Below are 21,757 nucleotides of genomic sequence, written 5' to 3'. Positions count from 1 at the left end.
TTCACCCTCTTAATGTAGCTGTCTAAACCAGTGTCCGTCATGTCTTCTCCCAGCAGGCAGTGCAGTAGGATGACTGGGAAGAACCTGACCAGCAACGTGACCAACAAAAATGACCCGCGGTCCCTCAACTCTCGTGTCTTTATCGGCAACCTCAACACTGCCGTCGTCACCAAGGGCGACATCGAGGCCATCTTCGCCAAGTATGGAAAGATCGTGGGCTGCTCACTCCACAAGGGTTTTGCCTTCGTCCAGTATGTCAGCACGAGGAACGCCCGTGCCGCCGTGACTGGGGAGAATACCAGGGTCATCGCCGGACAATCACTAGGTAATATTAATTCTTGGGTGTGTAATATTGGTGGTATATATTGGCTGGAGACTAGACAAGTTTAATTTAAGTTGAAAGTGATTGTGAATTGATTTGGGCTCCTCTGCTGTGAGACTTGACTTGCTCGTGACTTGACTGAAGACTCTACAGGGGTCTACATGACTCAAGACTTAAAAACAAAAACAATATCAGATTTGACTCGGTATAACCCTGGCACTTTAAAAAAACCATCACCAGCCGTGGGAACCAAACAGCTGAGATGCAAATTCGCATCTGCACAATGCTGGGTGAACGCATTTTTCTTTCTGATACACATATTGGCTACACAATCAAAATCTCAGTTGTTGAACAAAACTGTTACACTGTAATAGGAAGAACCTGTCAGGAGACAGTATCAAGGTGAGGATGACGAGACTGAGGAGACAGTGAGTGGAGGGAATAGACGACAATATGTGGAAGGAATCAGTGGTGGACAGTAATGTAGTACAGTGCATTTACTTTAGTAGGCTACTGTACTTAAGTACATGTTTTGAGTGTCTGTATCTTGAATTTGTATTTTTGGATACTTAAGACTGTGACTCACACAATTATATTTCAGGGTAGTAAGCATATATAGTAAGCAAGTACAATTTTGACGTAGCAACTTTCACTTGTAGTCGAGTAATCTTTCTCCAATACTGGAAGGAATAGACGAGACAGGTGAGCAGAGGCGGAGAAATTAAAAGCAATAGGCACATTCCATGAGCTGGACTCAAACGGGGCGGTCAGCTGCAGATCCCTGTAAATCTTTCTTATATTACTTATTGATCAGTTCTCTGCCTCCTCTGTAGAAAATACAAGTCCTCTCTCTCTCTGGCCTGCGCTCTCATTAAATATGAATAAGAGTCCTGCAGGGTCACATCTGAAATTCTCACCATTCCATTTTCATGCATTTTGGGCTCCGGCCATTCTGTATGGCTTTAGCAAAGCTGCAAGGCTGAGCCATGTCCATGGCGCTGTGCTATATAATTAGGGGGCTTGAGGGCCATCATTGTAGGGACTGTATGATTGATATCCATTTTGTGCACCTGGGGGGCGAAACCACGGGTGGAATTGTACTGGAAGTCAAGTGAATCGACAGTTCTGGGACCTCTCTCATTGTGTTACTGCTGTCTCTCCATTTTGTGCCCAGAATGCTCAGACATTTTCAGCAAAGAATGTTTGAAAGGAGGCTCTTTCCAATAGAAGAATCTACAGTTGATACACTGTGTGGTTATTTCTCACTGTCGCAGCTTCCCGCTACAGTATTATCCCATTGGTAGTAGCTTGCTGCTCTTAGGCTTTACTTCAAGAGTGACTAGTCAGGAGAAAAATCACCCCCGTGTGAAGTGAGGGGCGCTCTTATCATCGTACATCACCCATTCATTGTCAATGGGAATTTAATCTTTGTGTAGGACAAAAATTGCTGATTTGTTCGTCTACATATGACGTAGTCATAGATTCTCCATTCATTGTCAATGTGTTCGTGCGTGCGTGTCAGTATGAATAAACAAACAAAAGTCCTATTTATGTAGATTTTATGTAGACTGGTGGTGGATTGAGTGAGCGGGTCCATCACACCCTCCCTTATGAAACCAGCCTTCATAATAAACCAAACAAGTAATAATCAGAACTATCTATATTATGCTCTGAATCTGTGTCTTATCTGTCTGTCCTCCGCATAGCTTTCAGGCTTCAGTGTGAGGTTGGTCGGATCAGTGGTTGTCCAGAACCAGCATGTGAAAATGGTGGCAATGGCATCGGACATACAGTATCTAGGTGTCTGCCTGTCTGTGCCCAGATATGCCCAAATATGGATCCGCCTGATGACATGTTGATGACATGAGTGTGAAACCGAGTGGTTATCGGTATCAAGCCATTTCAGGCATGTGGTTTTGTAGCAGATTCATTCATAGCAGCTGACTTACTACTGTAAGCACAGAATGTGCACTCAAACAAAAGCTGCAGCAGCGATGGCCAACATTCAGCAAGCAGACATCGACCCATCAGGCGTTTTTAAATATGTTCTCATACGAGTTCGCGGTAAAGAGGAAGACGACTCGGAGACGGATGTCGTACGAGGATATGCCTGGGCAGAATATCACGCCGACATCTATGAGAAGGTGTCAGCGGAGCTGGAGAGAGGGGGACTACTGGACTGTGAGTGTGTTGGTGGAGGGAGGGTCCGTCATGAGGCGCAGGGGAAGAAGATTCACGTCTATGGCTACTCCGTGGGGTTTGGAAGAGCGAATCATGCAGTGTCTGCGGAGAAACTGAAGGCCCGATATCCAGACTATGAGGTGACGTGGGATAATGAAGGATACTGACCGTCGTTGACCGTCCCCTATTGACCTCTTTTAAAGTGTCACCATTTGCCTCATGAGTCAAGATCAAAACTGATAGCCAGTGTGACTAGGTTAGCACTGCTAATGATTTTTTGTTGACATTTTGTTTGTCTCTTTTTGTTGATGATATCGATAATATGTTAAAGTGAAACTAGAAAATACTGTGTGCCGGCTCGAGTAGCTCGCCAAGTGCATTATGGTATTGAGCGAATGAGATGTAACCCTAAACCCACCCTCCCTCTGTCTTCCTATTGGTTGACCCGCATGATGTCACAACGGGCACTGGCAGACTATAAAACAGAAATAAAGAGAGCTTGAGTACCAAGCCCACTATAAAGAGTCAGAGGAAAGATATACAGGTGGGTAGACAATGTTGTGTCTTGTGGGAGAAATGGGAAAGAGCTTTTATTTGGTTGGAAGCTATAGTACACTAGCACAGCCAAGTTGGGGTTTTCTCAACTTTGCACTGAAACTTGATGCTCAATCAGAACATGTCAGTGTTGCTGGTGTCATGTGAATTGGTCGTAAAATGAGTGCGGGGGAGACACCGGAGAATCAGTTAAGCACCCCGTTTGACTTGTGTTCAGTTGAGTGTGAGGACGATGATGATAAGATGGCCAGAACCACCGGTTCCAAAAAGGCATGCATTCCATAACACAAATACTAGTATAGCTAGCTAGGCCTAGGTAGGGCATTGATCACGCTATGAAAGTAATGTTGACCACAGATAGTGACAAAGAGGCAGTTGGCAGCAGAAGAGTAAATAGGATGCAGGTGCATTTCACAAAGGTGCCTTAAAGATATATACGTGTTGGACCAGAATAACTATAGCGGGCCCACTCAGTCAGTTGTCCTTGATTATACACAGGTCTGATGCTGCCAACCTACAGGGAAACCAAACCCAGGTTGAAGTATGTCATGACAGGTTCACATAGCACACAGTTTCTGTGCATGTACAACAGGCCAATTCCTGTGCCAAACGGAACAGAACAGGCTGTGATGACATACAGTATACTGTATAGGTTACATAACAAGTGTCTCTGTTGCCCACTAGGCAATTCCCAAAAGAGACACACGCCCCTTAAGCGCCCAAATCAAACAAATTCAGACTAAACCCAATGCTAAACGTTATCCTATTCTGTAACTTACACCATACTGTAGCTCGCCTAATACTGTAACTTGGCTCAACATATAGTCCTAGCAAACAATTGCAGTTCTAGGGCTATATAATTATGCCACCCCTTACCCCTACACTTAGTTGCCATTTTTTACTAGTTTGAAAAATATTAAATAGTTCAACTAGCAGGTCTACATCAACACGTTGTGAGCTTGTAGATCGACTATATTAACTATTTTAACAGGTTTTTCAAATAGTAAAAATCACATCCGTGTGAAGTGAGCGGCGCTCTTATCATCATACATCGTCATGACGTAAAATAGACACTAGTGTAACATTGTCCATTCATTGTCAATGGGAATGTAATGTTTGTGTAGGACAAAGTTTGTGAACATACACTAAAAGCTGGACATAGATGGGGCTGGCGCAAGGGCGCAAGATATAGCCCCGGCCCCCTACTATAAAAACTGCATCCACAGCAAACAATAATAGACCATATATATATATTAATATAACACTATGCAAGCTGGGCAAGAAACAGGTACACTGTTAATGCCAGGAAAACAAAGGTGTCAATGCACATGTAAAAAGTGCCTACAGGAAATAAAGCTTTTCCACTAACTAAGCTGCCTAAATATACTGACCTATATAACTTCATGTGGCTTTATAGGGCAGGCACTTGTGTACCAAAGCCCAATTTCCATGACCAGTGAACCAGTAACTTTCCCAAAGCATGCTCCCAAGCTTGGCTTTAACAGTATGCCATAACAAAGATTTCAGACAAATCCCACAGGCAAAACATAGGGACCTTACTGTACTGTATCTCCAATCAGCAATAAAGACAAACTTTCTGTTGCACACAAATAATTAACATGTACCCTGCATGTACCCTTGGAAAAAAACACCTCTCTAGCCTCAATAGCTGGAAACCAAACAAAGTCTTTCCCTAACACAACTCTCCTAAACAAAAAACAATTAAATGTCAAAATAAGGTAGAGGTTAAACGTAAAAGCAAAAGCTAAATTGTGCTTTCCAGAAACCTTTACCAAACAATAGCCATGAACAATAGCCACAGGCCACAAACAAAAGCAGCTGATTGAAATGTGATGATGATGATCAGACCAAATGAAATCAACTTTTGTCCGCCACTGGTCTAATGACCAGGCAGGAAGGCAATAATATAATAAAAGCTCTAGGCCAAATTACACAGTACACGATCCTGAACAAGTCCCCAATTGTCACAACTCAGCTGAAGGATGTGATGAATTCTTGGAGAGAAACACCAGGTTATAAGAAATCTATGAATAAAAAAAATGTAATGGTGATGTAAAACAAACGGTGCCAAAACAAATTTAATGGCATTTAATGTTTGTGTTAGGGACAAGATGATGAAAATTTCCCTTCATTGTCAATGGCGTTATTAAAACAAACATTGTGTTTACTTTATTTTTATTCCTTTTCAGGTTATTACAGACAAGCATTTTAATCAAAACAGTTACATTTTTTGTACCCCGCCCCCCGTCCAGAAACAGCAAACATAGATGCAAAGATAGACATAAAAATGGATATAGACAATAAGATAGCACACACAATTCACAGCACGTGTGCGTGGGTGCGTGTGTGTACGTGTTACAATTTGCCATTGGGGCAGTGGACCAGGGGCCCTCAGGGGCCCTTCAGGGAAATTGGACCGCGCAGTACTGGGTTTGACGCCAAGAAAAGGGCTCCTGGGGCCCTTCATTGGCCATTGATTTTGTTAAATTTAGGTAAAAAAGATGATAAAAACACGGAAAAACACAAAAATGTTGCGCACACACGCCCTATGGGGGCCCTGCAAAAATTACCGGACCAGGGGCCCTCGGGGTTAATTCGTCCCTGACGTGCGCATGTGCGTGCGGACAGGTGTATCCTATCCCATCAGGCCTGCTGGACCCTCCCACCTCCACCCACCCAGTTCCTGTGAAATGTGAAACGAAAGGGAGAGAGAGCCTATTTCACCCACGCAATAACGAGTAGTACCTAAACCCAAACAGGCTGAACGATGTGTCGCAAAACAACACATTTTACTCAGCGCAATTACCCTGGCAATGCGGAACATAGTGCTTTCACAAAACACAAATGGCAGACAGAGTGGGAGGGCCATCACAATATAGCCTACACACTCTACTACCGGTTTAGAATATATATTTAGACAGTAATTTAATCACATTTTACTAATTGTAATTTAAATAATTACAGTAGGCTATAATTTATTACAAATTAAGGAGGGTAATCTGAAACTGATTACATTTCGAGGTTAATTTTGAACCTTGCCCATGCATGCCTGTCCAGAGTCAGACACACGCAAGCACGCACACACAGTAAAATAACTGGTGGTGCCAAGCGGGGTGACACTCTGTCTGGAACTCCCACTACCATCAAAACTCTGCCCTTGCCGTTCCCATACCTTATCTTTTAAACATAAGCCTTCTATTTAATTACATTGTATGCCAAAATGTCAGAAGTACTGCATGCCACCACAGGTGAGGAGGCTTGTGAATTTATGGAATTTCCTTTTTAAGGACCTGAGACATTCATGATTTATTAGATATATGCAGTGGAGAGTGACAGGAATGAGCCGGGATAGAGCAGGTATGACACGCGCCAAAGGTCACAAGATGATATTGTAACCTGTAAAGTCACAAGAACATGGCACTGGTCTGGTCTTGACCTGCTGAGCAATCAGGATGCCCCATGCTTGTAAATGTTATTGCAGAGAGATACGGTACTAACACACCGGCTATTACTGGATTGCTGCCACAACTTTAAATAGCTCAAGCAAATAGATGTGACACTCCATCATAATGGTGGTTGGGATGAGACAGGATCTATTTGGGTCCTGATGAAGATCTCAGACAGTGATGATGAACAGTGGGAGTACAGGTTTCAGGGCCCATTTGACAATGTCAGCAGACTCAGCACACTTTTCCGCTTCTGTTGATTATCATACAGGCAGATAAATTAGACTTGAACTTCTTTTAATTGCTGAATGGTATGCATGATTATGTGTCTGTGTGGTAGTCGCTCTCCACTTGTTATTACCTAGGACAGGGGTAGGCAACCTTTATTATCAAAAGAGCCATTTTTGGCCCCAAAAAGTATTACAATTCTATCTGGAGCCGCAAAAATATGTTTGCTTTAATAAAGCAAACTGTATTTGTGTATAGTAAGCCAGCATGCAGCATTGGTGGTGAAAACAAAGATGTCTTGGCATTCATACTGTACATTTCTTATTTTTATCTGGTGTATAGGCAACATTGTTTTGCAATATCAAAATGAAAGAATAACTTTATGCATACTACAATAATAAATTATGATTTAAATACAATAAAAAAAGGAAAAGAAAACCTCTTATTCCTTTTCATACTTCTTTGCCCTAGCAACTGGGAGCCACGGGAGAGGGCCTAAGAGCCACATGCGGCTCTAGAGCAGCAGGTTGCCTACCCCTGACCTAGGAGTAGCCTGGCTAATAAGCCAGACCATCCGCTTGGCAAGCCCTGTTGTGTGATATTAGTCTGGCTTATTAGCCAGGCTAACCTACTGTAGGAGTACTGACTGACTGATGGAGTATGAGTGCCTCCCTGTGGGGATGAATAGTTACTGCACATTATAATAGATAAATAGACCTTTTTTGATCCATGTGCCTGTGGGGGAAATTCAGGAGTTGTAGCAGCCCTGCCCCCAGGAGGGAAGACATGCTGTCTAGTCCCACGGGGGATATTCAGTTTCAGCTACACCCATCTGATGGCTGCTCAGGCGGTCATATTGAAGTTGAACACTCACGGTGGAGCACTCAGTTAGCAGTTAGGTAAATGGTAAATGGTGCATTTATATAGCGCCTTTATCCAAGGAGCTTTACATAGAATGTGCATTACATTCTCCCATTCACACACACATTCATACACCGATGGCGGCGGAAACCATGCAAGGCACCAACTTGCACATCAGGAGCAATTAGGGGTTCAGTGTCTTGCTCAAGGACACTTCGACACTAACTCTGGGGGAGACCGGGTTCGTCCACTCTACCCCTGAGCCACATTATTACCAGTAATGTGCACAATGCACAATGCACTACAAAACTATGGTTAATGTATACAGACTAACTATCAGTGGACATGATGTGAGGCTGAACACTTGTACAGTGTCAGCCAACCTACACAGTGAGAATATGGGTTAATAATATCAATCTAATAATGTCAATCTACAGAATATCAAGATCAAGTTTTCTGTGAGCATAATAGATTTGTATTGCGTTTCAAATGGAAGTGTTTTTTAATTTAAAGTTTGACTAGGCTATTAGTATTTCCACTTTGAGTTATAGGCTCTCTCAGTTTTGCCTTCACTGCTCATGGAGTCTTGTCTATTGTTTCTGTCCACCTGAATGAACACTAGGTGGTGCTGCTGCATCACAGCAAATGCAGGAACAGAATATCACTGAACAGAACAAGCATGTCTGTCGGTCGGTCTGTGTTTGCAAACTTTGCATAGCACTGACCCTGAAACATGACTGTCAATGTCATAATAGTCATGACAAGTACGAGCGTCATGTGAACCGTGGCTAGTGTTTGCATAATTAGCATTGATTAACATTACACGTGTGCACTGTCTCTCGTCGTTATCGCTGACGACAATGCCACATTTTGTTTGGTGACAGGCTGACAGCTCACAGGTCACGGCTTCCCTGGTCCAGTGCTTATGAGTGAGAGACTCGCTAACACTCTGGACCTGGGCGGGCTAGCCTATTGTAGTCTGTTGATCTATGTTATTAGAAAAGCTTGCAGGTGGACCGTGGCGTGGATTAGCCCATTTTGCATTGAAAGATGCTGGTTAATTATTATGGGGCAGAGCCATAGAGTAGTAAGACACTGGGCAGGAGTGGTGACTGCATGGTGAGGGACTGAGGGCTTTTTATTTATTTTTTTATTTTTTTAATGGGGCTACAATAACGTTTGCCTTGCCGATATAAGCATAAGCACCAAACATCTTATTTCACACTTTCTTCACAATAGGCTGCCGAAAATCAGCCTCTTTATCTGTAGGCTACGAGTCTTTCTGTTGCAGTTTATCGCGGGGAACAAAATAAACTGGAAGACAGAGTAGACAAAGACGTCACGCCGCACGCCGGTCAGGCTACAGTGAACAGCTGTGCACTGAGTCAACGTAATTAGATATAACAATTAGCCTACCCTACAATTAAGGCTTTTCTTATCCGCAGGCGCAGCACAAATAAGACTGTAGCCCATCAACTTTCAATTTAAAGGATCATGGAAATGATCAATGGAAATGTCTTGGAGGTCAAAATATTCCATTTTGGTTTATAAAGGAGAAAGCATAACATTGCCTCGATCAGACTGTGGGAATTAACTAATTAAGTATTCTGATTCAGCGCTCCGTGTGTGTGCGTGTGTGCGTGTGTGTGTGTGTGTGTGTGTGTGTGCGCGCGCGCGAGCGCGAGGGCGAGAGTATAGCAACCATAATACACCATGACATTCTAAAAGTTGGCTAATTATCACAATTACCCCCCCCCCCCCCACACACTGACTGTAAACCTTAATCAATATATTAGTCATAAAAATAAAAATAAAGCTGATGCGACAGCTCCCCCTGGAGTAGTTGAACAGATGGTACAGTCTGTGACTGTGTGTGTAGATTAGAAGTACACCGGCTGTCTATTTTTGGCAGAGAATAGGCAGCAAGAGCAAAGTCGACACGCGAGCGCGGCATCAGCAGATTCAGCACCCCACCGTGTGTCTCTCGTCAGTCATGGCCACGTACAAAGGCAGGCGCCGCAATCAAAGATGTAAGTATGAGACGTCAATCAATAATCATCATCCGCTTCGTATACCAATATAGTTTAGGTAATTATTGTTGTATGTGCTATATTAAATATGCTCGTTTTGATAAAGCCGATGGGTGATGGGTGATGTTAGATGAGATCTCTCATGTTTGCCTTCGGATTCATATTGCTAATCTAAATTTATTTCCAGATTCATCTTTTGATTACTCTTTTTGACTATTATTATTATGGACATTGATTAAATACATTCTTTATTTTAGTTTCCACTCAACATCGTTCTGTTTTATATCAGTTTTTTTTATCCAAAAATCGAATTAGTAGTGTAATAAGGCTATATGGATTTATGTCGATTAAAGTGTTGGTGCATTATTGGTTCACCCTTTGTTTCATATTAAGTTATTGCTTTTTATTGATAAATAGCAGTTTCTGAAGAAGAATATGTTTTCAGCATAAAACTGATAAAAGAGAACGATCGAGAGCAGAGAGGAAGGACATCACTACTTTATCAATCAGGCCTAAGACAAACTCATGCCATTTGGAACAGTCTATTTGTGCAGTTCAGTGTGCATGCACTGAGATAATTATGTAGCTGTTGAAGTCCCACCTCCTGTGCTCCACTTCTGAATTCAGGTTGTCCTCTTTTCTTTTCTTTTTTTTTTAGTTTTATTATAGAAATTATTTCAGTTGATTAAATAGAATGCTTGGGGACACACCAGCTTGCCCTGAAAATTGTATGGGAAAGACAGTCTGAAGGAACAATCTTGTGCAGGAGAGGCAAGATATGTATGTGTATGATTATGGGATCATGGCACGGATTGGCAAGCCAATTTGCTCTAGATGAGGGCACCTGCTACTGTAAATGCTTAAATTGTAGTAATTTAATTTCTACTGTACTTACTTGTACTATAGCTACATACTGCTTAACAGTCCGCATCTTCGAAGGATAGGCTTTGGAAGGATATAGTTTCTGAGATTGTTTATAATAACCACTTAAGCCCTAATGGTATTTATTTTTGCTAGCCCCCAGCTTTTAGTTACCATCCACAAACTTTGTCTTAAACAAACATTAAATTTCCATTGAAAATTAATGGAGAATTTTACGTCATAGTGTCTGAGCAAATAGGAATAAGTGTCTATTTTACGTCATGATGATGTACAATGATAAGAGCGCCCCTCACGTCACACAGGTGTGATTTTTATTAATATATTTTTATGAATAGCAAAAATAGCAGATCTACAAATCACAATTCACAATTCAGGCATTTAGCAGACGCTCTTAATCCAGAGCAATTTACAGTAAGCAAGAACAACACAATTATGGTATCAAATACATGGAAATAGTCATCAAGGATCATAAGCAAACTAAGAAACTAACATCCGTCTAACAGTAGAATATCTATCAATAAAACTATGAGTATACACTGTAGAGTGCTATGTCTACATAATATGCTATCTAAGTTGCATACGTTTAGCCTTTGTATACACCTGTAAGGTCGTTGAGGCTATAGTGTAAGTGGAGTCTGAAGAGGTGAGTTTTCAGACACAGTGGACGATTGGGAGTGAGTCTGCATGTTCAGATTGCAATGGGACGTTCATTACGGTACATAGTTTTGGCGCAAGGAGGGAGAATAGTCTGGGACGTGTGGAGCGCTGGTTGGCTGGTTGAAGACCAAGCGTGCTGCGGCATTCTGGATCAATCAGAAAGGCTTAAGTGCACATGCCGGTAGGCCAGTAAGGAGAGAGTTACTTACAATAGTCACGTTATGTTTTGAGATGACTGATATCTGGATAATGAGCTGGGCTGACTCCTGGGTGAGGAAGGGTCTAATCCTTCGTGTGCATCACATTCACAATGCGTTGTGAGCTTGTAGATCAGTGTTTCGTTTTATATGTTTGTTGACCATTTCCACCAATAGTGGCATGCCCAAAACTGGAACACCATGTTAAAAGTGGTTAAATGGGCTCAGCAGGGAGCCCTGCACAGTGTTCATTATCCATTTACGCTCTCGGGGTTGGAACATGGACACTGAAGAGGCTTTTACTCTGCAGCTGTGTGCCTTTTCGGCCGTCTGGTAACGCAGCGGGACAACAAGTGTGTCTCAGGGGGAACTATACCCCACAGGGGTCAGACTGTTGCACGTACCCATCATGCGGTCATCATGAAACATCGCCAAAACAGAGAGGAAGGAAACGACATAACACTCCAGCAGCGATCAAAGAGACAGTCATCTTCACCCTTGGCTATATGCCAGTATGCCCATTATGATTTAATATGAACATCAAACAACACATGCCAACGCTGAGACATTCTACCATGTGTGTGTGTGTGTGTGTGTGTGTGTGTGTGTGTGTGTGTGTGTGTGTGTGGGCCATGCGTATGGTGTTGTGATAACAGCATGCTTGAGTGCTTGAGCTTAATTGCAGTTTCAGCTGTAATGTGCAGAACACAATCAGTGAGAAATCTTAGCAAACTCACATACAGTTCTCTTTAATGGAACATTGATCAGCACGTCTAATATAATACTTTTATTAGATGCTCATGAGGTTGGGGGGGGGGGGATTGCCAAATGTATGCAAGTGCCAGATAATCATTTTCCCCATTCTGGGTGGGAACCCCTTGGCTTTTGGTGTTGTAACCCTTCTGGACGGGAACCCCTTCAGGGGTTCTGTAAGTATGATGAAAGAAAATGATGCTGTTACATAAAAAAATGATAATAATACGTTTTTCAGAAAACGTTAGGATTTAGAAGGCATTTCTAGAATTGGCCTCAGTCCAAAATGGGTTAAAACGGTGAAGATCAAAGTACATCGATTTCATTATAGAACGACAAGCTGTAAGACAAATTAATCATATTCATATTAACCTTAAGGTTCTCTAGCCATGATTAGACATGATTCTTTGTGTGTTTGCGTGCGTGCGTGTGTGCTGTGCTGTGCACATGCATACATGTGCACAATAGGTGAATATAGTCTTTAGTTTCTGATATCTAGAAGCTGACAGGTTGGCAGCTTGTTCCTTTGTGTGAACCAGAGGTCACTCTCTCTCTCTCTCTCTCTCTCTCTCACATAGCCTATGCACGCACGCGCACACGCACACGAAAACTTGTTCTCAGATCTAACAGAGAGGCCACTCATGTCCTTGAGATGAGATAAAAGCAGAAAACTGGCACAGATCCAATCTGCAGCCTCTGTCATGCTGCACATCTCTCACAAGCACACACACACACACACACACACACACACACACACACACACGTACACACACGCACGCACGCACGCACAGACATTGCTGTTCCTTGGAGTGGTTGCACCACTCAAAAATCTAAGAGGAGACTACTACTAATTAGCTATCACCGTGAGACTAATTAAAAGCTATCGCCAGACAGTGAGACTATTTTAGCTATCACCTAGTCTCGCGTTGCCAGACTGTTGCATCTTGCAATTTTCAAATGCTTCCATCATACAGTATGGAGCAACGGAAGAGCTGTCATGAGTAAACTAAAGCGGAAGTGGAGCCTCCTCGCCACTTCCCTTTCATCTTGTTGCTTAGCGAAAATGGAAAAAATATATAAATGATAAAGATATTTTAAAATATATTTTGGAGGTGTAGTTCCAGATTGTGGAATAGTTGTTTGGTTACACGAGACTAGCTATCACCTGATAGTGAAACTAATTAGCTATCACCTGCAAGAGTGAGACTAATGAAATATTCCCTGACCAAGTAAGACTAATTAATTATCGCCAGAGAGAGTGAGAGTAATTCACATTATCAGCTGACAGTTATACTAACAAACTATCATCAGACGGTGGAGGTGAGTGAGACTAATGAGATGACTGAAGAATGAAAAAATTGGGTTTCTCAACCTCGTACAAAACATCCTGCTAATTTTACTCTGAGGAAAGTTTGTACACATTTGTACACTTTCGGAGTTACAATCATTAACACTGAGTATTTTACTGTGCAGCAGCAATGCCCTATTTCAGTAACTGTTCAAATGCTTCACATTCATGACAATCGTGTGTACCCTATGTGAATGGTGCCACTTAAGCATTTGTGGGTTATGTAATGTTATGTGCCTTTCTGGGCACAAATGGTAATTATTAAGAGTGGGGAAAATGACTGACTTCACCAGCCTGGCCTATATACTGTAATAATAACATAGTCATGCACAAGTACAGGCAGCACACCAGGTGCTGTATATCGGGCATGATCTCCTTGTACACTCAATGAAGCTGCTGTTTTGGTGCAACCTATTTATTTATAATGACGTCTGCGAAAAAGTTACTTTACTTTTTATGTTCACTAAGCAATGCGGCACAACATATACATTATCAATCAAACTCTTCGTGGCTATCACGTATAGCAACACATTATCCTCCATCTTTTATGGACACGCACGAACATCTATATAGTCACCCGCACGCGGGCACACACTCACGCAATATCTTGTATACGATTTGCGTAATGACTGTAATTAATCAGCCGTACAGTATGTCCCTGTCGGGGTGGAATGACATTAATTTCGAGTGCTTTTCAGTGCTCTACTCTCTCATTAGTGACCTCAGCAGGGGACTGGAACAGAACCCACTCTACAGCACACTAACCATTTCTCACGTCCTACTGGCCGCTAATGGCCACCGTCTGAGGACACACTGTGATACTACTGTCTGTATCTATGTACCAGAGAGAGCCTCCACACAGATCTTGTCCATTAGAGAGACAGATCACAGATGGGTGTGTGGCGCAGCGGCGGGGTGGGCTTAAGAGCGAGAGACATGGAGAGGGAGTTGGAGAGACAAAGCAAGAGTCTGTTTTGTTCTTTGTTCCATTTTCAAGCCAATAATCTCTAAACCATTCGAGCCTGTCTCCTGTTTCTGCTCCACCTGCGATGCCCTCGCAGCAGTGTCAAGCAGGGAGACACTGGGTCCCATTTCTATAGTCTTGGCTATGACCTGACACGGAGATTGAACCCCAATCTCCCTGATTCAGTGGGGAGATTCCGTCTAACCACAAGGCCACTGAGCTGGTAATAACTTGACTAATGTAACTATGAATTGACATTATGGGATTGACGGTATAGGGGTGCAGAGAATTTCACACAGAATTAGTAGAATGATTATTTTCTTTTTGCAGACATCAACATGGCAGGAGAACCCAAACCCTACAGACCAAAGGTGGGCTCCAAGAGGCCTCTCTCTTCTCTCTACAGGTTGGTTACGTCAGTCTGATTTTATTATCCTGCTCTACTTTTCTTGCTGTACTAATTTCTATTTTACTTAAAGATCTGTTTACAAACATCTAAGTCCCTAGGGTGCAGTTAACCCACTAAAACTGGGTAATAATCTGTGCTATTTTAGATTTATACTTTGGCGTTATACTCATGCCGCTTTTAGATCTGCTACTTTTGAAAAATCATGAACATATAATTATGCAAATGTTTGAATTTATATATTTTTAAAGCGAACATTTTTAACTGAAATCTTTGCTTCTGGGGGGTCAAATACATACAGTATACATATCATTTTGGGGATCCATGACATGAGCACCAGTTTTTCAGAGAACTGTTAGGATTTACAGTAGAAGACAATTAATGGGTTAACTTGTGTGTGAGATGCCAAAGCATTAGAATACTTGTTTTACTATTCCACAATCTCCTAACAGCTACTGCAGACAAATGCTTAAAAATGTAAACCGTTTCTATTTAGAATCAATATCAAGACAAATACTGTTGTATGGGTATTTATGGGCAGGCGGCGAGTGTGGTCCGTGCTAGCATTATGTTCTTCTTCTATTGCATGCTTAGTCGTGCTTGACCAGGCGTGACAGGCATTAACGCAAACCTCAATAGTAAAACGTACTTATTGTTGTCTTCACAGTGGCTATGAGTTTGATTACGACTACTACAGGGATGACTTCTACACCAGGTACGTTGTCTGAGGGGTGAATCGGTCAATTGAATAATTGTTTAATTGATTGACAGAAAATTGATTGAATAAAATGTTTGGGCGTGTTCAGGGGGGGAATTTGTTGCAGCCCCACAAAGTATTTGATGTCTGTCAACACTACACAACAGCACAGATACCCTATACTTTCTGCACTACCCTTTTATTACTCTGAGTTACTTGTCCCAGAGAATGTGTCCTCAGCTGCCCCGCTTTACAGAAAGGGACATTTACAGCTAAATTGCCACATCCAGGCATAATGGATGACAATTTCTATATTGAGTTTGCTAATGATGCTTTTATCTGCACAGAAGATTGCCGAATGTCATGGCCAGTCGCTTATGCAAGAGATGAAGAAAATGTTTCTTCTTTCTGACATTGACATTGGTTTGATTATATCACCTCCACTTTGCAGTATCCCTGAAAGACGAATCCCAGTCTTTACTGCCGTTATGGCAATTTGGTATGCTTGCGAACAAAATGCGATGGTGTGACCATACTGTTATTTACATACTAAGCATTAAAGTATGAGGTATAAAGTACAGCAGCCTGGTGTTCCTAAAACAGAAAGATTGGCTATTGGGTAAGACTGACATCATGTATCTTTCAGGACCTTTCACTGCTTTGTCTCAACCATTACTATATGGCTCTGGTCTCAGCCACCGCGGTAGATATTTTGACATTCAGTTTTTGTTTTTTCTTTGGAATGTTGCCACTACTGTTGGAGCAGCCATAAACTACACAGGTTCATCCTGATGTTCTGGGCATCTTTGTAATGTTAGTGTTAGTAAAAAGCAGGTAAAAGAGTAACGTCTGAGGCAGACTAACATCAGTCACTTTTCCATTCACTGTAGTAGAAGGAGGTGCGGGGAAACCGCAGATATGTCGTCTCCGCCTACAGGAAATACGTTGCCTGCGACCATGAGACCCGTTTCTGAATCGGTCTATAGTGGTGATTTGTCTCATTTCAAGGACCCCCAGTTTGATATGCATTAGGCCACGGATTTGTATCTCTTAACACTACATTAACACGGCACAATCCTGTGTTAATTTAACTCTGAGAGTGTACAAATTATGGGTTCATTTGTTTCCATTTTGTACAGTCTCTCAGTTACATTTAGCTGGGGACACCGTGGAACACCGAACCCCTTCAAGGATGCAGGTTCATGTCTCAAACTGTGTGCATGATTTATGAACTCCATTCTCACATATCCGAGAGTGGAAGTGTTGTGTTCAACCTTGACAAAGTACTTCTGTACTCTAGTTTTTAAAGATCTTATGGTCTTGCCAATGTTTGCCAGGATGAGGGTGTCTGGACGGCGAACAACTGTTCCCTACACTACTACTACTGTATGTAGTCTATTGGGGGATTGTATAGGCTCTTAATATTCGCTACACAGTACAGTACATTTCTATCTATCTTCTGAAAAAGACAATTAGAATGCAATTTAATAATTAGCTTATTGTGCATGTTTATAATGCATCATAGAAATGGGGTGCATTAGCAAGTGTTACCAGCAAGGTAATAACTATAACTTTTGAATATTAGAAATGTCAAAATATGCCATATTTGGCTGCTTAAATTCAAACAAATGTATTGTAAAGTTGGACATTTATCTGCCAGGATATCTCCCTTTGGATTCGTGGTCTGGGACAGAGGAATTGGGAGGCGAGGGAACGGGGGGAGCTATATACGCAAAGTAGTGTAGGTAATTGACTCGTTTGCGTCGGGACGACATGTTGAGAACAGAGTGACATCGCAAAGGGCTTCCTTTCTAAAGCAGAATCTCCAGAATAGGGAAAAAATATCAGCTGTCATACACTTTTTCCCCCGCAACATTAGAACAAATTAGTTTGTTCACTTTTTTATAATTCAGAAATAGATAAACCCCAGGTAAGGTTAATATTGATTGTGTTTTGGATCATCTAAGATACCTTTCCCTCCCCATGTCCCTCCAGACTCTTTGAGTACCATGGTCGCGTGGTGCCCCCGACTCGGGCAGTGATACCCGTCAAGCGCTCCCGACTTGTTGTGCCCTCCACACGCCGTGCCAAATCCTCCTTTCCCATCAGGATCTGTTCTTCCTCCTCCTCTTCCTCCTCTTCCTCTCCCAGAGCGCTCAGTGCTGGGTCCCCTGTGACAGGCCCTAAGCGTATGTTTTTCTTCTCCTGTCGTTCATTCTTTCCATCTCTTTTTGCCTCTTTCATCTTGCTTTAAGCCATTGCCTTTTCTCAGTTAGTACAGTCTGACTGATATCAAAGAATCGTACCAATGTCAACACTAGCTCTGGGTCCATAGTGTTAGAAGGAGTTCTCCTCAACACTATGGGACTTTCGATTCCTTGTGCATGAACCACAGGGTGTGCAGACTGCTCGTTTTTAGTCAAAATTAACAATTCACTTTCGCTACTCACCTTCTAACGCTATGGACCAGCGCTATGGCAATACATGTCATGTCATGTCAATACACGCCATGCCTATCCATATACCTTCTCTTCTGCTTGGTCAACAATTATGTTTGCCGTTTCCTTTGTTAAGCCATATTAAGTAGTAATATACGGTATATCCCAAATTCCCAACACACGCAGTGTATAATAAGCGCAGTGTTTTTATGCTCTTTCCACCTTCATCCACATGTGGATCACAGTGAAGACGGACCAAGTTCTGACCATAAAGAAAGAGCTGTTGCAGATCAAGACCAGGATTGACTCTCTGCTGGGACGTCTGGAGAAGATAGAGAGACAACATCGCTGTGATGCTGGTGAGACGAGAGCAGGGGAAGGGACTGTCGGGGTGTAGAAAACATGAAAGAGTGCATATGGGTATGGAAAAGAAACCCATCCAATGAATAAAAGTCTTTATCTTCTTTGGCGTAGCGAAGACTGAGGTCACCGACCGTGCTGTGACAGGGATAGTAATCTATCCCTCTCTCGCGCACACACACGCACACACGCACGCGCGCGCACGCACACACACACACACACACACACACACACACACACACACACACACACACACGTACGTCATCCTTTCCCTCTTTTTTTTTGTTTCTCAGAGGTGCAAAGAAAACAGGAGGAGGCGTACGAGTGTCTCCATGGCGATGAAGCAAATCTCTCTGTGGAGGATGAAGGGGAGGGGGTGGCTGAGGTGGAGGCGGGCGAAATGACGGATGGTGGCGACGATGACTTTGAAGATGAAGGTGCCACTGACATGGTGAATTGGCCAAGTAGCCATTTACAGCGATGCTCTCGCTGAAGCGAGCGAGCGTGCGTGCGTGCGTGCGTGAAACGCTGTTTCTTTAACCCATTTTGACCTGAGATCAGATTCTAAAAATGTCTTCTACATCCTGACAGTTTTCTATGTCAGTCGTTCTTCGATTTTTGAAAAATAGCAGACCTACAAGCTCGTAGCGCGCCACCGAGTGGCGCGCTACGAGCTTGTAGGTCTGCTATTTTTCAAAAATAGCTAAAGCACAACATAATGCTAACACCAAAAGGGGTACTGCCCAAAAAGTACTTTTTTAAAACTATACTTTTACGCTTTACTCAGTTATTTCGGTACTCTACACACCCTTTATTGATTATTTGGTTCATTGTTGCACCCCTAGTGACAATGAAAAGTGCATTTGTGACTCATTCCCACCCCCTCTGGTCTAAAATGAACATTCTATGACTGTACAAGATTATTTTTCGTTGTCAGGGCATCAGTCTAATGCTACAAACTCATCTTTTGTTGTTGCCTCCTGCACTTAATCCTTGTAACTAATGGTTTTGTGTCATTATTTTACTGTAAATGTCCTAGCACAGCAGAGATCAGAACTGTCACGACTGCATTTAATACAAACCTTGACGAACTATGCATTCTGGATATGTAACAGCTGTTAACAAAAGGCTGGTAAATGTCACTACCCACTTAAATCCTACAGTATATCATTAATTGTATGATAAATAATAAATAGACAATCTACAAGCTCACAACCCATTGCGATGCGATGTGTTGTGAGCGTGACCATTTTTGCTTATTATGACATGCCCAAAATAGGGACACAGGGTTGAAAGTGGTCAATTACTAGCATTCTTAATTCTAGATACTGTATTCTATGATCAGCAACATGCTAGATGTACTATCAAACTACTGTCAGAAGGACAAAATTCATGTTTGGATTAGAGGAACAATTAACACAGCCCCTTTGTGAGAAACTGATGACACCTTCATAATCTTCCGTTTACTTTTTCATTTCAGATAGAGAACCACATATCGGACATAGACAACTGAACAAGGTCAGTGTTGAATTGAAGCTCACCATGAGATGAACACATAAATGCTGCTGTGAATACACGGTCATTAGACTATATTGTATGTAGTGCACATAACATTACATGAACAGAACACACTAACCATCAGAAAGGAAAACTACCTTTACCATTATGAATGCAGACATACCGTTTACCAAACAAGCGTACAAAAAAAAAACATGACACACTGCTACTCCCTGTGGTGTCTGGGGTTTCACAGTCTATTGGGAATGAAAAAAAGGTGCTGAGGCTTATGTTCTCCACTATCACAGAGAGAGAGAGAGAGAGAGAGAGCAACAGCTATCATCATCTTTCAGTCTAATCCGCTACAGAGTTCTTCAAAATGACCTGTCATTCTCTCCGTTTCTGCGAGTGCACGGAAGAGGCAGCTTTCATGCACTTATCACTGATGACTGTCTGAGCAGCCAGGAAATAGGAGTTTGTCACATCCACACTTTCCATCAAATTACATTTAAATGTCCCTTGACTTTTTTTTTTATCCTGTGGATGAACAAACAACATTGTGATGAAATGGGTTCCTTGGATGTCATTTCTTCCCTGTCCTGTCCCCCTGTCCGATATCTCCACTAACATTTTTTTTTTACCAGAATGATGACAAACACGAATGACTGTAAAGTACACAGAGGTTTTGCAGGTAGTATTGAGTGAAATCTGCACACCAAATAACTATAGCTCCCATTAATAGGCTTTTAACATTTCAAGCAACACAGCTCTAAGGCCTTTATGGGCCAGAGAGTCCAATGTCCACTAGGCTGACAGGAAATGGGGGAGAGAGATGGGGGAGTGACATGCAGTAAAGGCCGTCGGGATCGGGAGTTGAACCCGCGGCACACTGCCAGACTTGGGCTAGCGGCCAAGGTGCCTGGACCGCTGAGCCACGGCCCAGGCCCAGTGTGACATTTATGTCTCAAACTGTGTGCATGATTTATGAACTCCATTCTCACATATCCGAGAGTGGAAGTGTTGTGTTCAACCTTGACAAAGTACTTGTTATGCTGTGTACTGTGGTATTCAGAAATTCTAGTTTTTAAAAGATATTATGGTCTTGCCAATGTTTGCCAGCATAATGTTGTATTTTCTTCCTGTGTAAGTGTTGTTGGATCAGATGAGTAGTTTTGTGTAAATATAGTATTGTTTCTGATGACCACATGAGTCATTTCCAGAGGACAGAGCTAATGCAATGTTCTTAACAGCATACAGTACAGCAGTGATGGTTTTCAACCCTTTTCATATCAGGGCCAACAAGGGCCATTATTTATTCAGCATTTGAGCCACGGACCACCATTTGATGAGAACTGTAGCCTCTCAGACACAAGACTTAAGAATATTTTGTTATCGTTGGATAAGATTGTGTCCACAATTCCATGCTGTATTTATGTTGGTACCATAGGAGAGATAACAGGCAAATGTTGATAAAACAAATAACAATTTGTCTACATTCTCTAATTGTGTAGACTTCTTGTAAATTAAGTATTGCTGATGTTTTAACAATAATATAACGCTTGAGAGCGTAAAATGAAACCAAATGTACCCATAAGGGTCCATTCGGTTTCATTTTATGCTCTCAAGAGTTAAAGATCTATAAGGGTCAATTTAGTAACCAATTGTCTCCACGGCGGCACCCACATCCCCTATGTGTGTATGCCTATTCCAATGGAAATATAGAGTTTAATCCAGTACAATTACTTGTACAATTTCTTTCACTAGTTAGTGAAAGCAGACTTCTCCATTGTATCCCATACAGTATAGTCCTCTCTGGAAATGACTCATTAAGGTCATTGCCAGCACTCAGCAGTACTATTCACAGAAACCTATTCATTCAACCACCTCCATTATGTGAAGAAAATAGTTGAAAAG

General features: G+C 42.1%; 2 protein-coding genes across 2 annotated transcripts; both read left to right on the top strand.

Annotated features, from left to right (window-relative positions):
* Positions 1-57: 57 nt before the first annotated feature.
* On the top strand, positions 58-19,859 carry LOC308325879 (RNA-binding Raly-like protein; the record flags this gene model as incomplete). The annotated part of the gene is made up of 7 exons (XM_080778613.1): positions 58-325; positions 14,776-14,851; positions 15,519-15,566; positions 17,544-17,737; positions 18,232-18,345; positions 18,640-18,797; positions 19,827-19,859. The coding sequence occupies exons 1-7, from the start codon at positions 70-72 to the stop codon at positions 19,857-19,859; spliced, it is 879 nt and encodes a 292-aa protein (XP_080634739.1). The 5' UTR covers positions 58-69.
* Positions 2,287-2,670, top strand: LOC308325877 (14 kDa phosphohistidine phosphatase-like; the record flags this gene model as incomplete). Its single annotated transcript, XM_080778610.1, has 1 exon — positions 2,287-2,670. The coding sequence occupies one exon, from the start codon at positions 2,287-2,289 to the stop codon at positions 2,668-2,670; it is 384 nt and encodes a 127-aa protein (XP_080634736.1).
* Positions 19,860-21,757: the final 1,898 nt, after the last annotated feature.

The sequence above is a fragment of the Protomyctophum bolini genome (genome assembly GCF_963924005.1).
Source record: "Protomyctophum bolini genome assembly, chromosome: 12".
Lineage (NCBI taxonomy): Eukaryota > Metazoa > Chordata > Actinopteri > Myctophiformes > Myctophidae > Protomyctophum > Protomyctophum bolini.
Note: the sequence above shows the minus strand (reverse complement) of the source record. Positions and strands in the feature narration are given on the sequence as shown.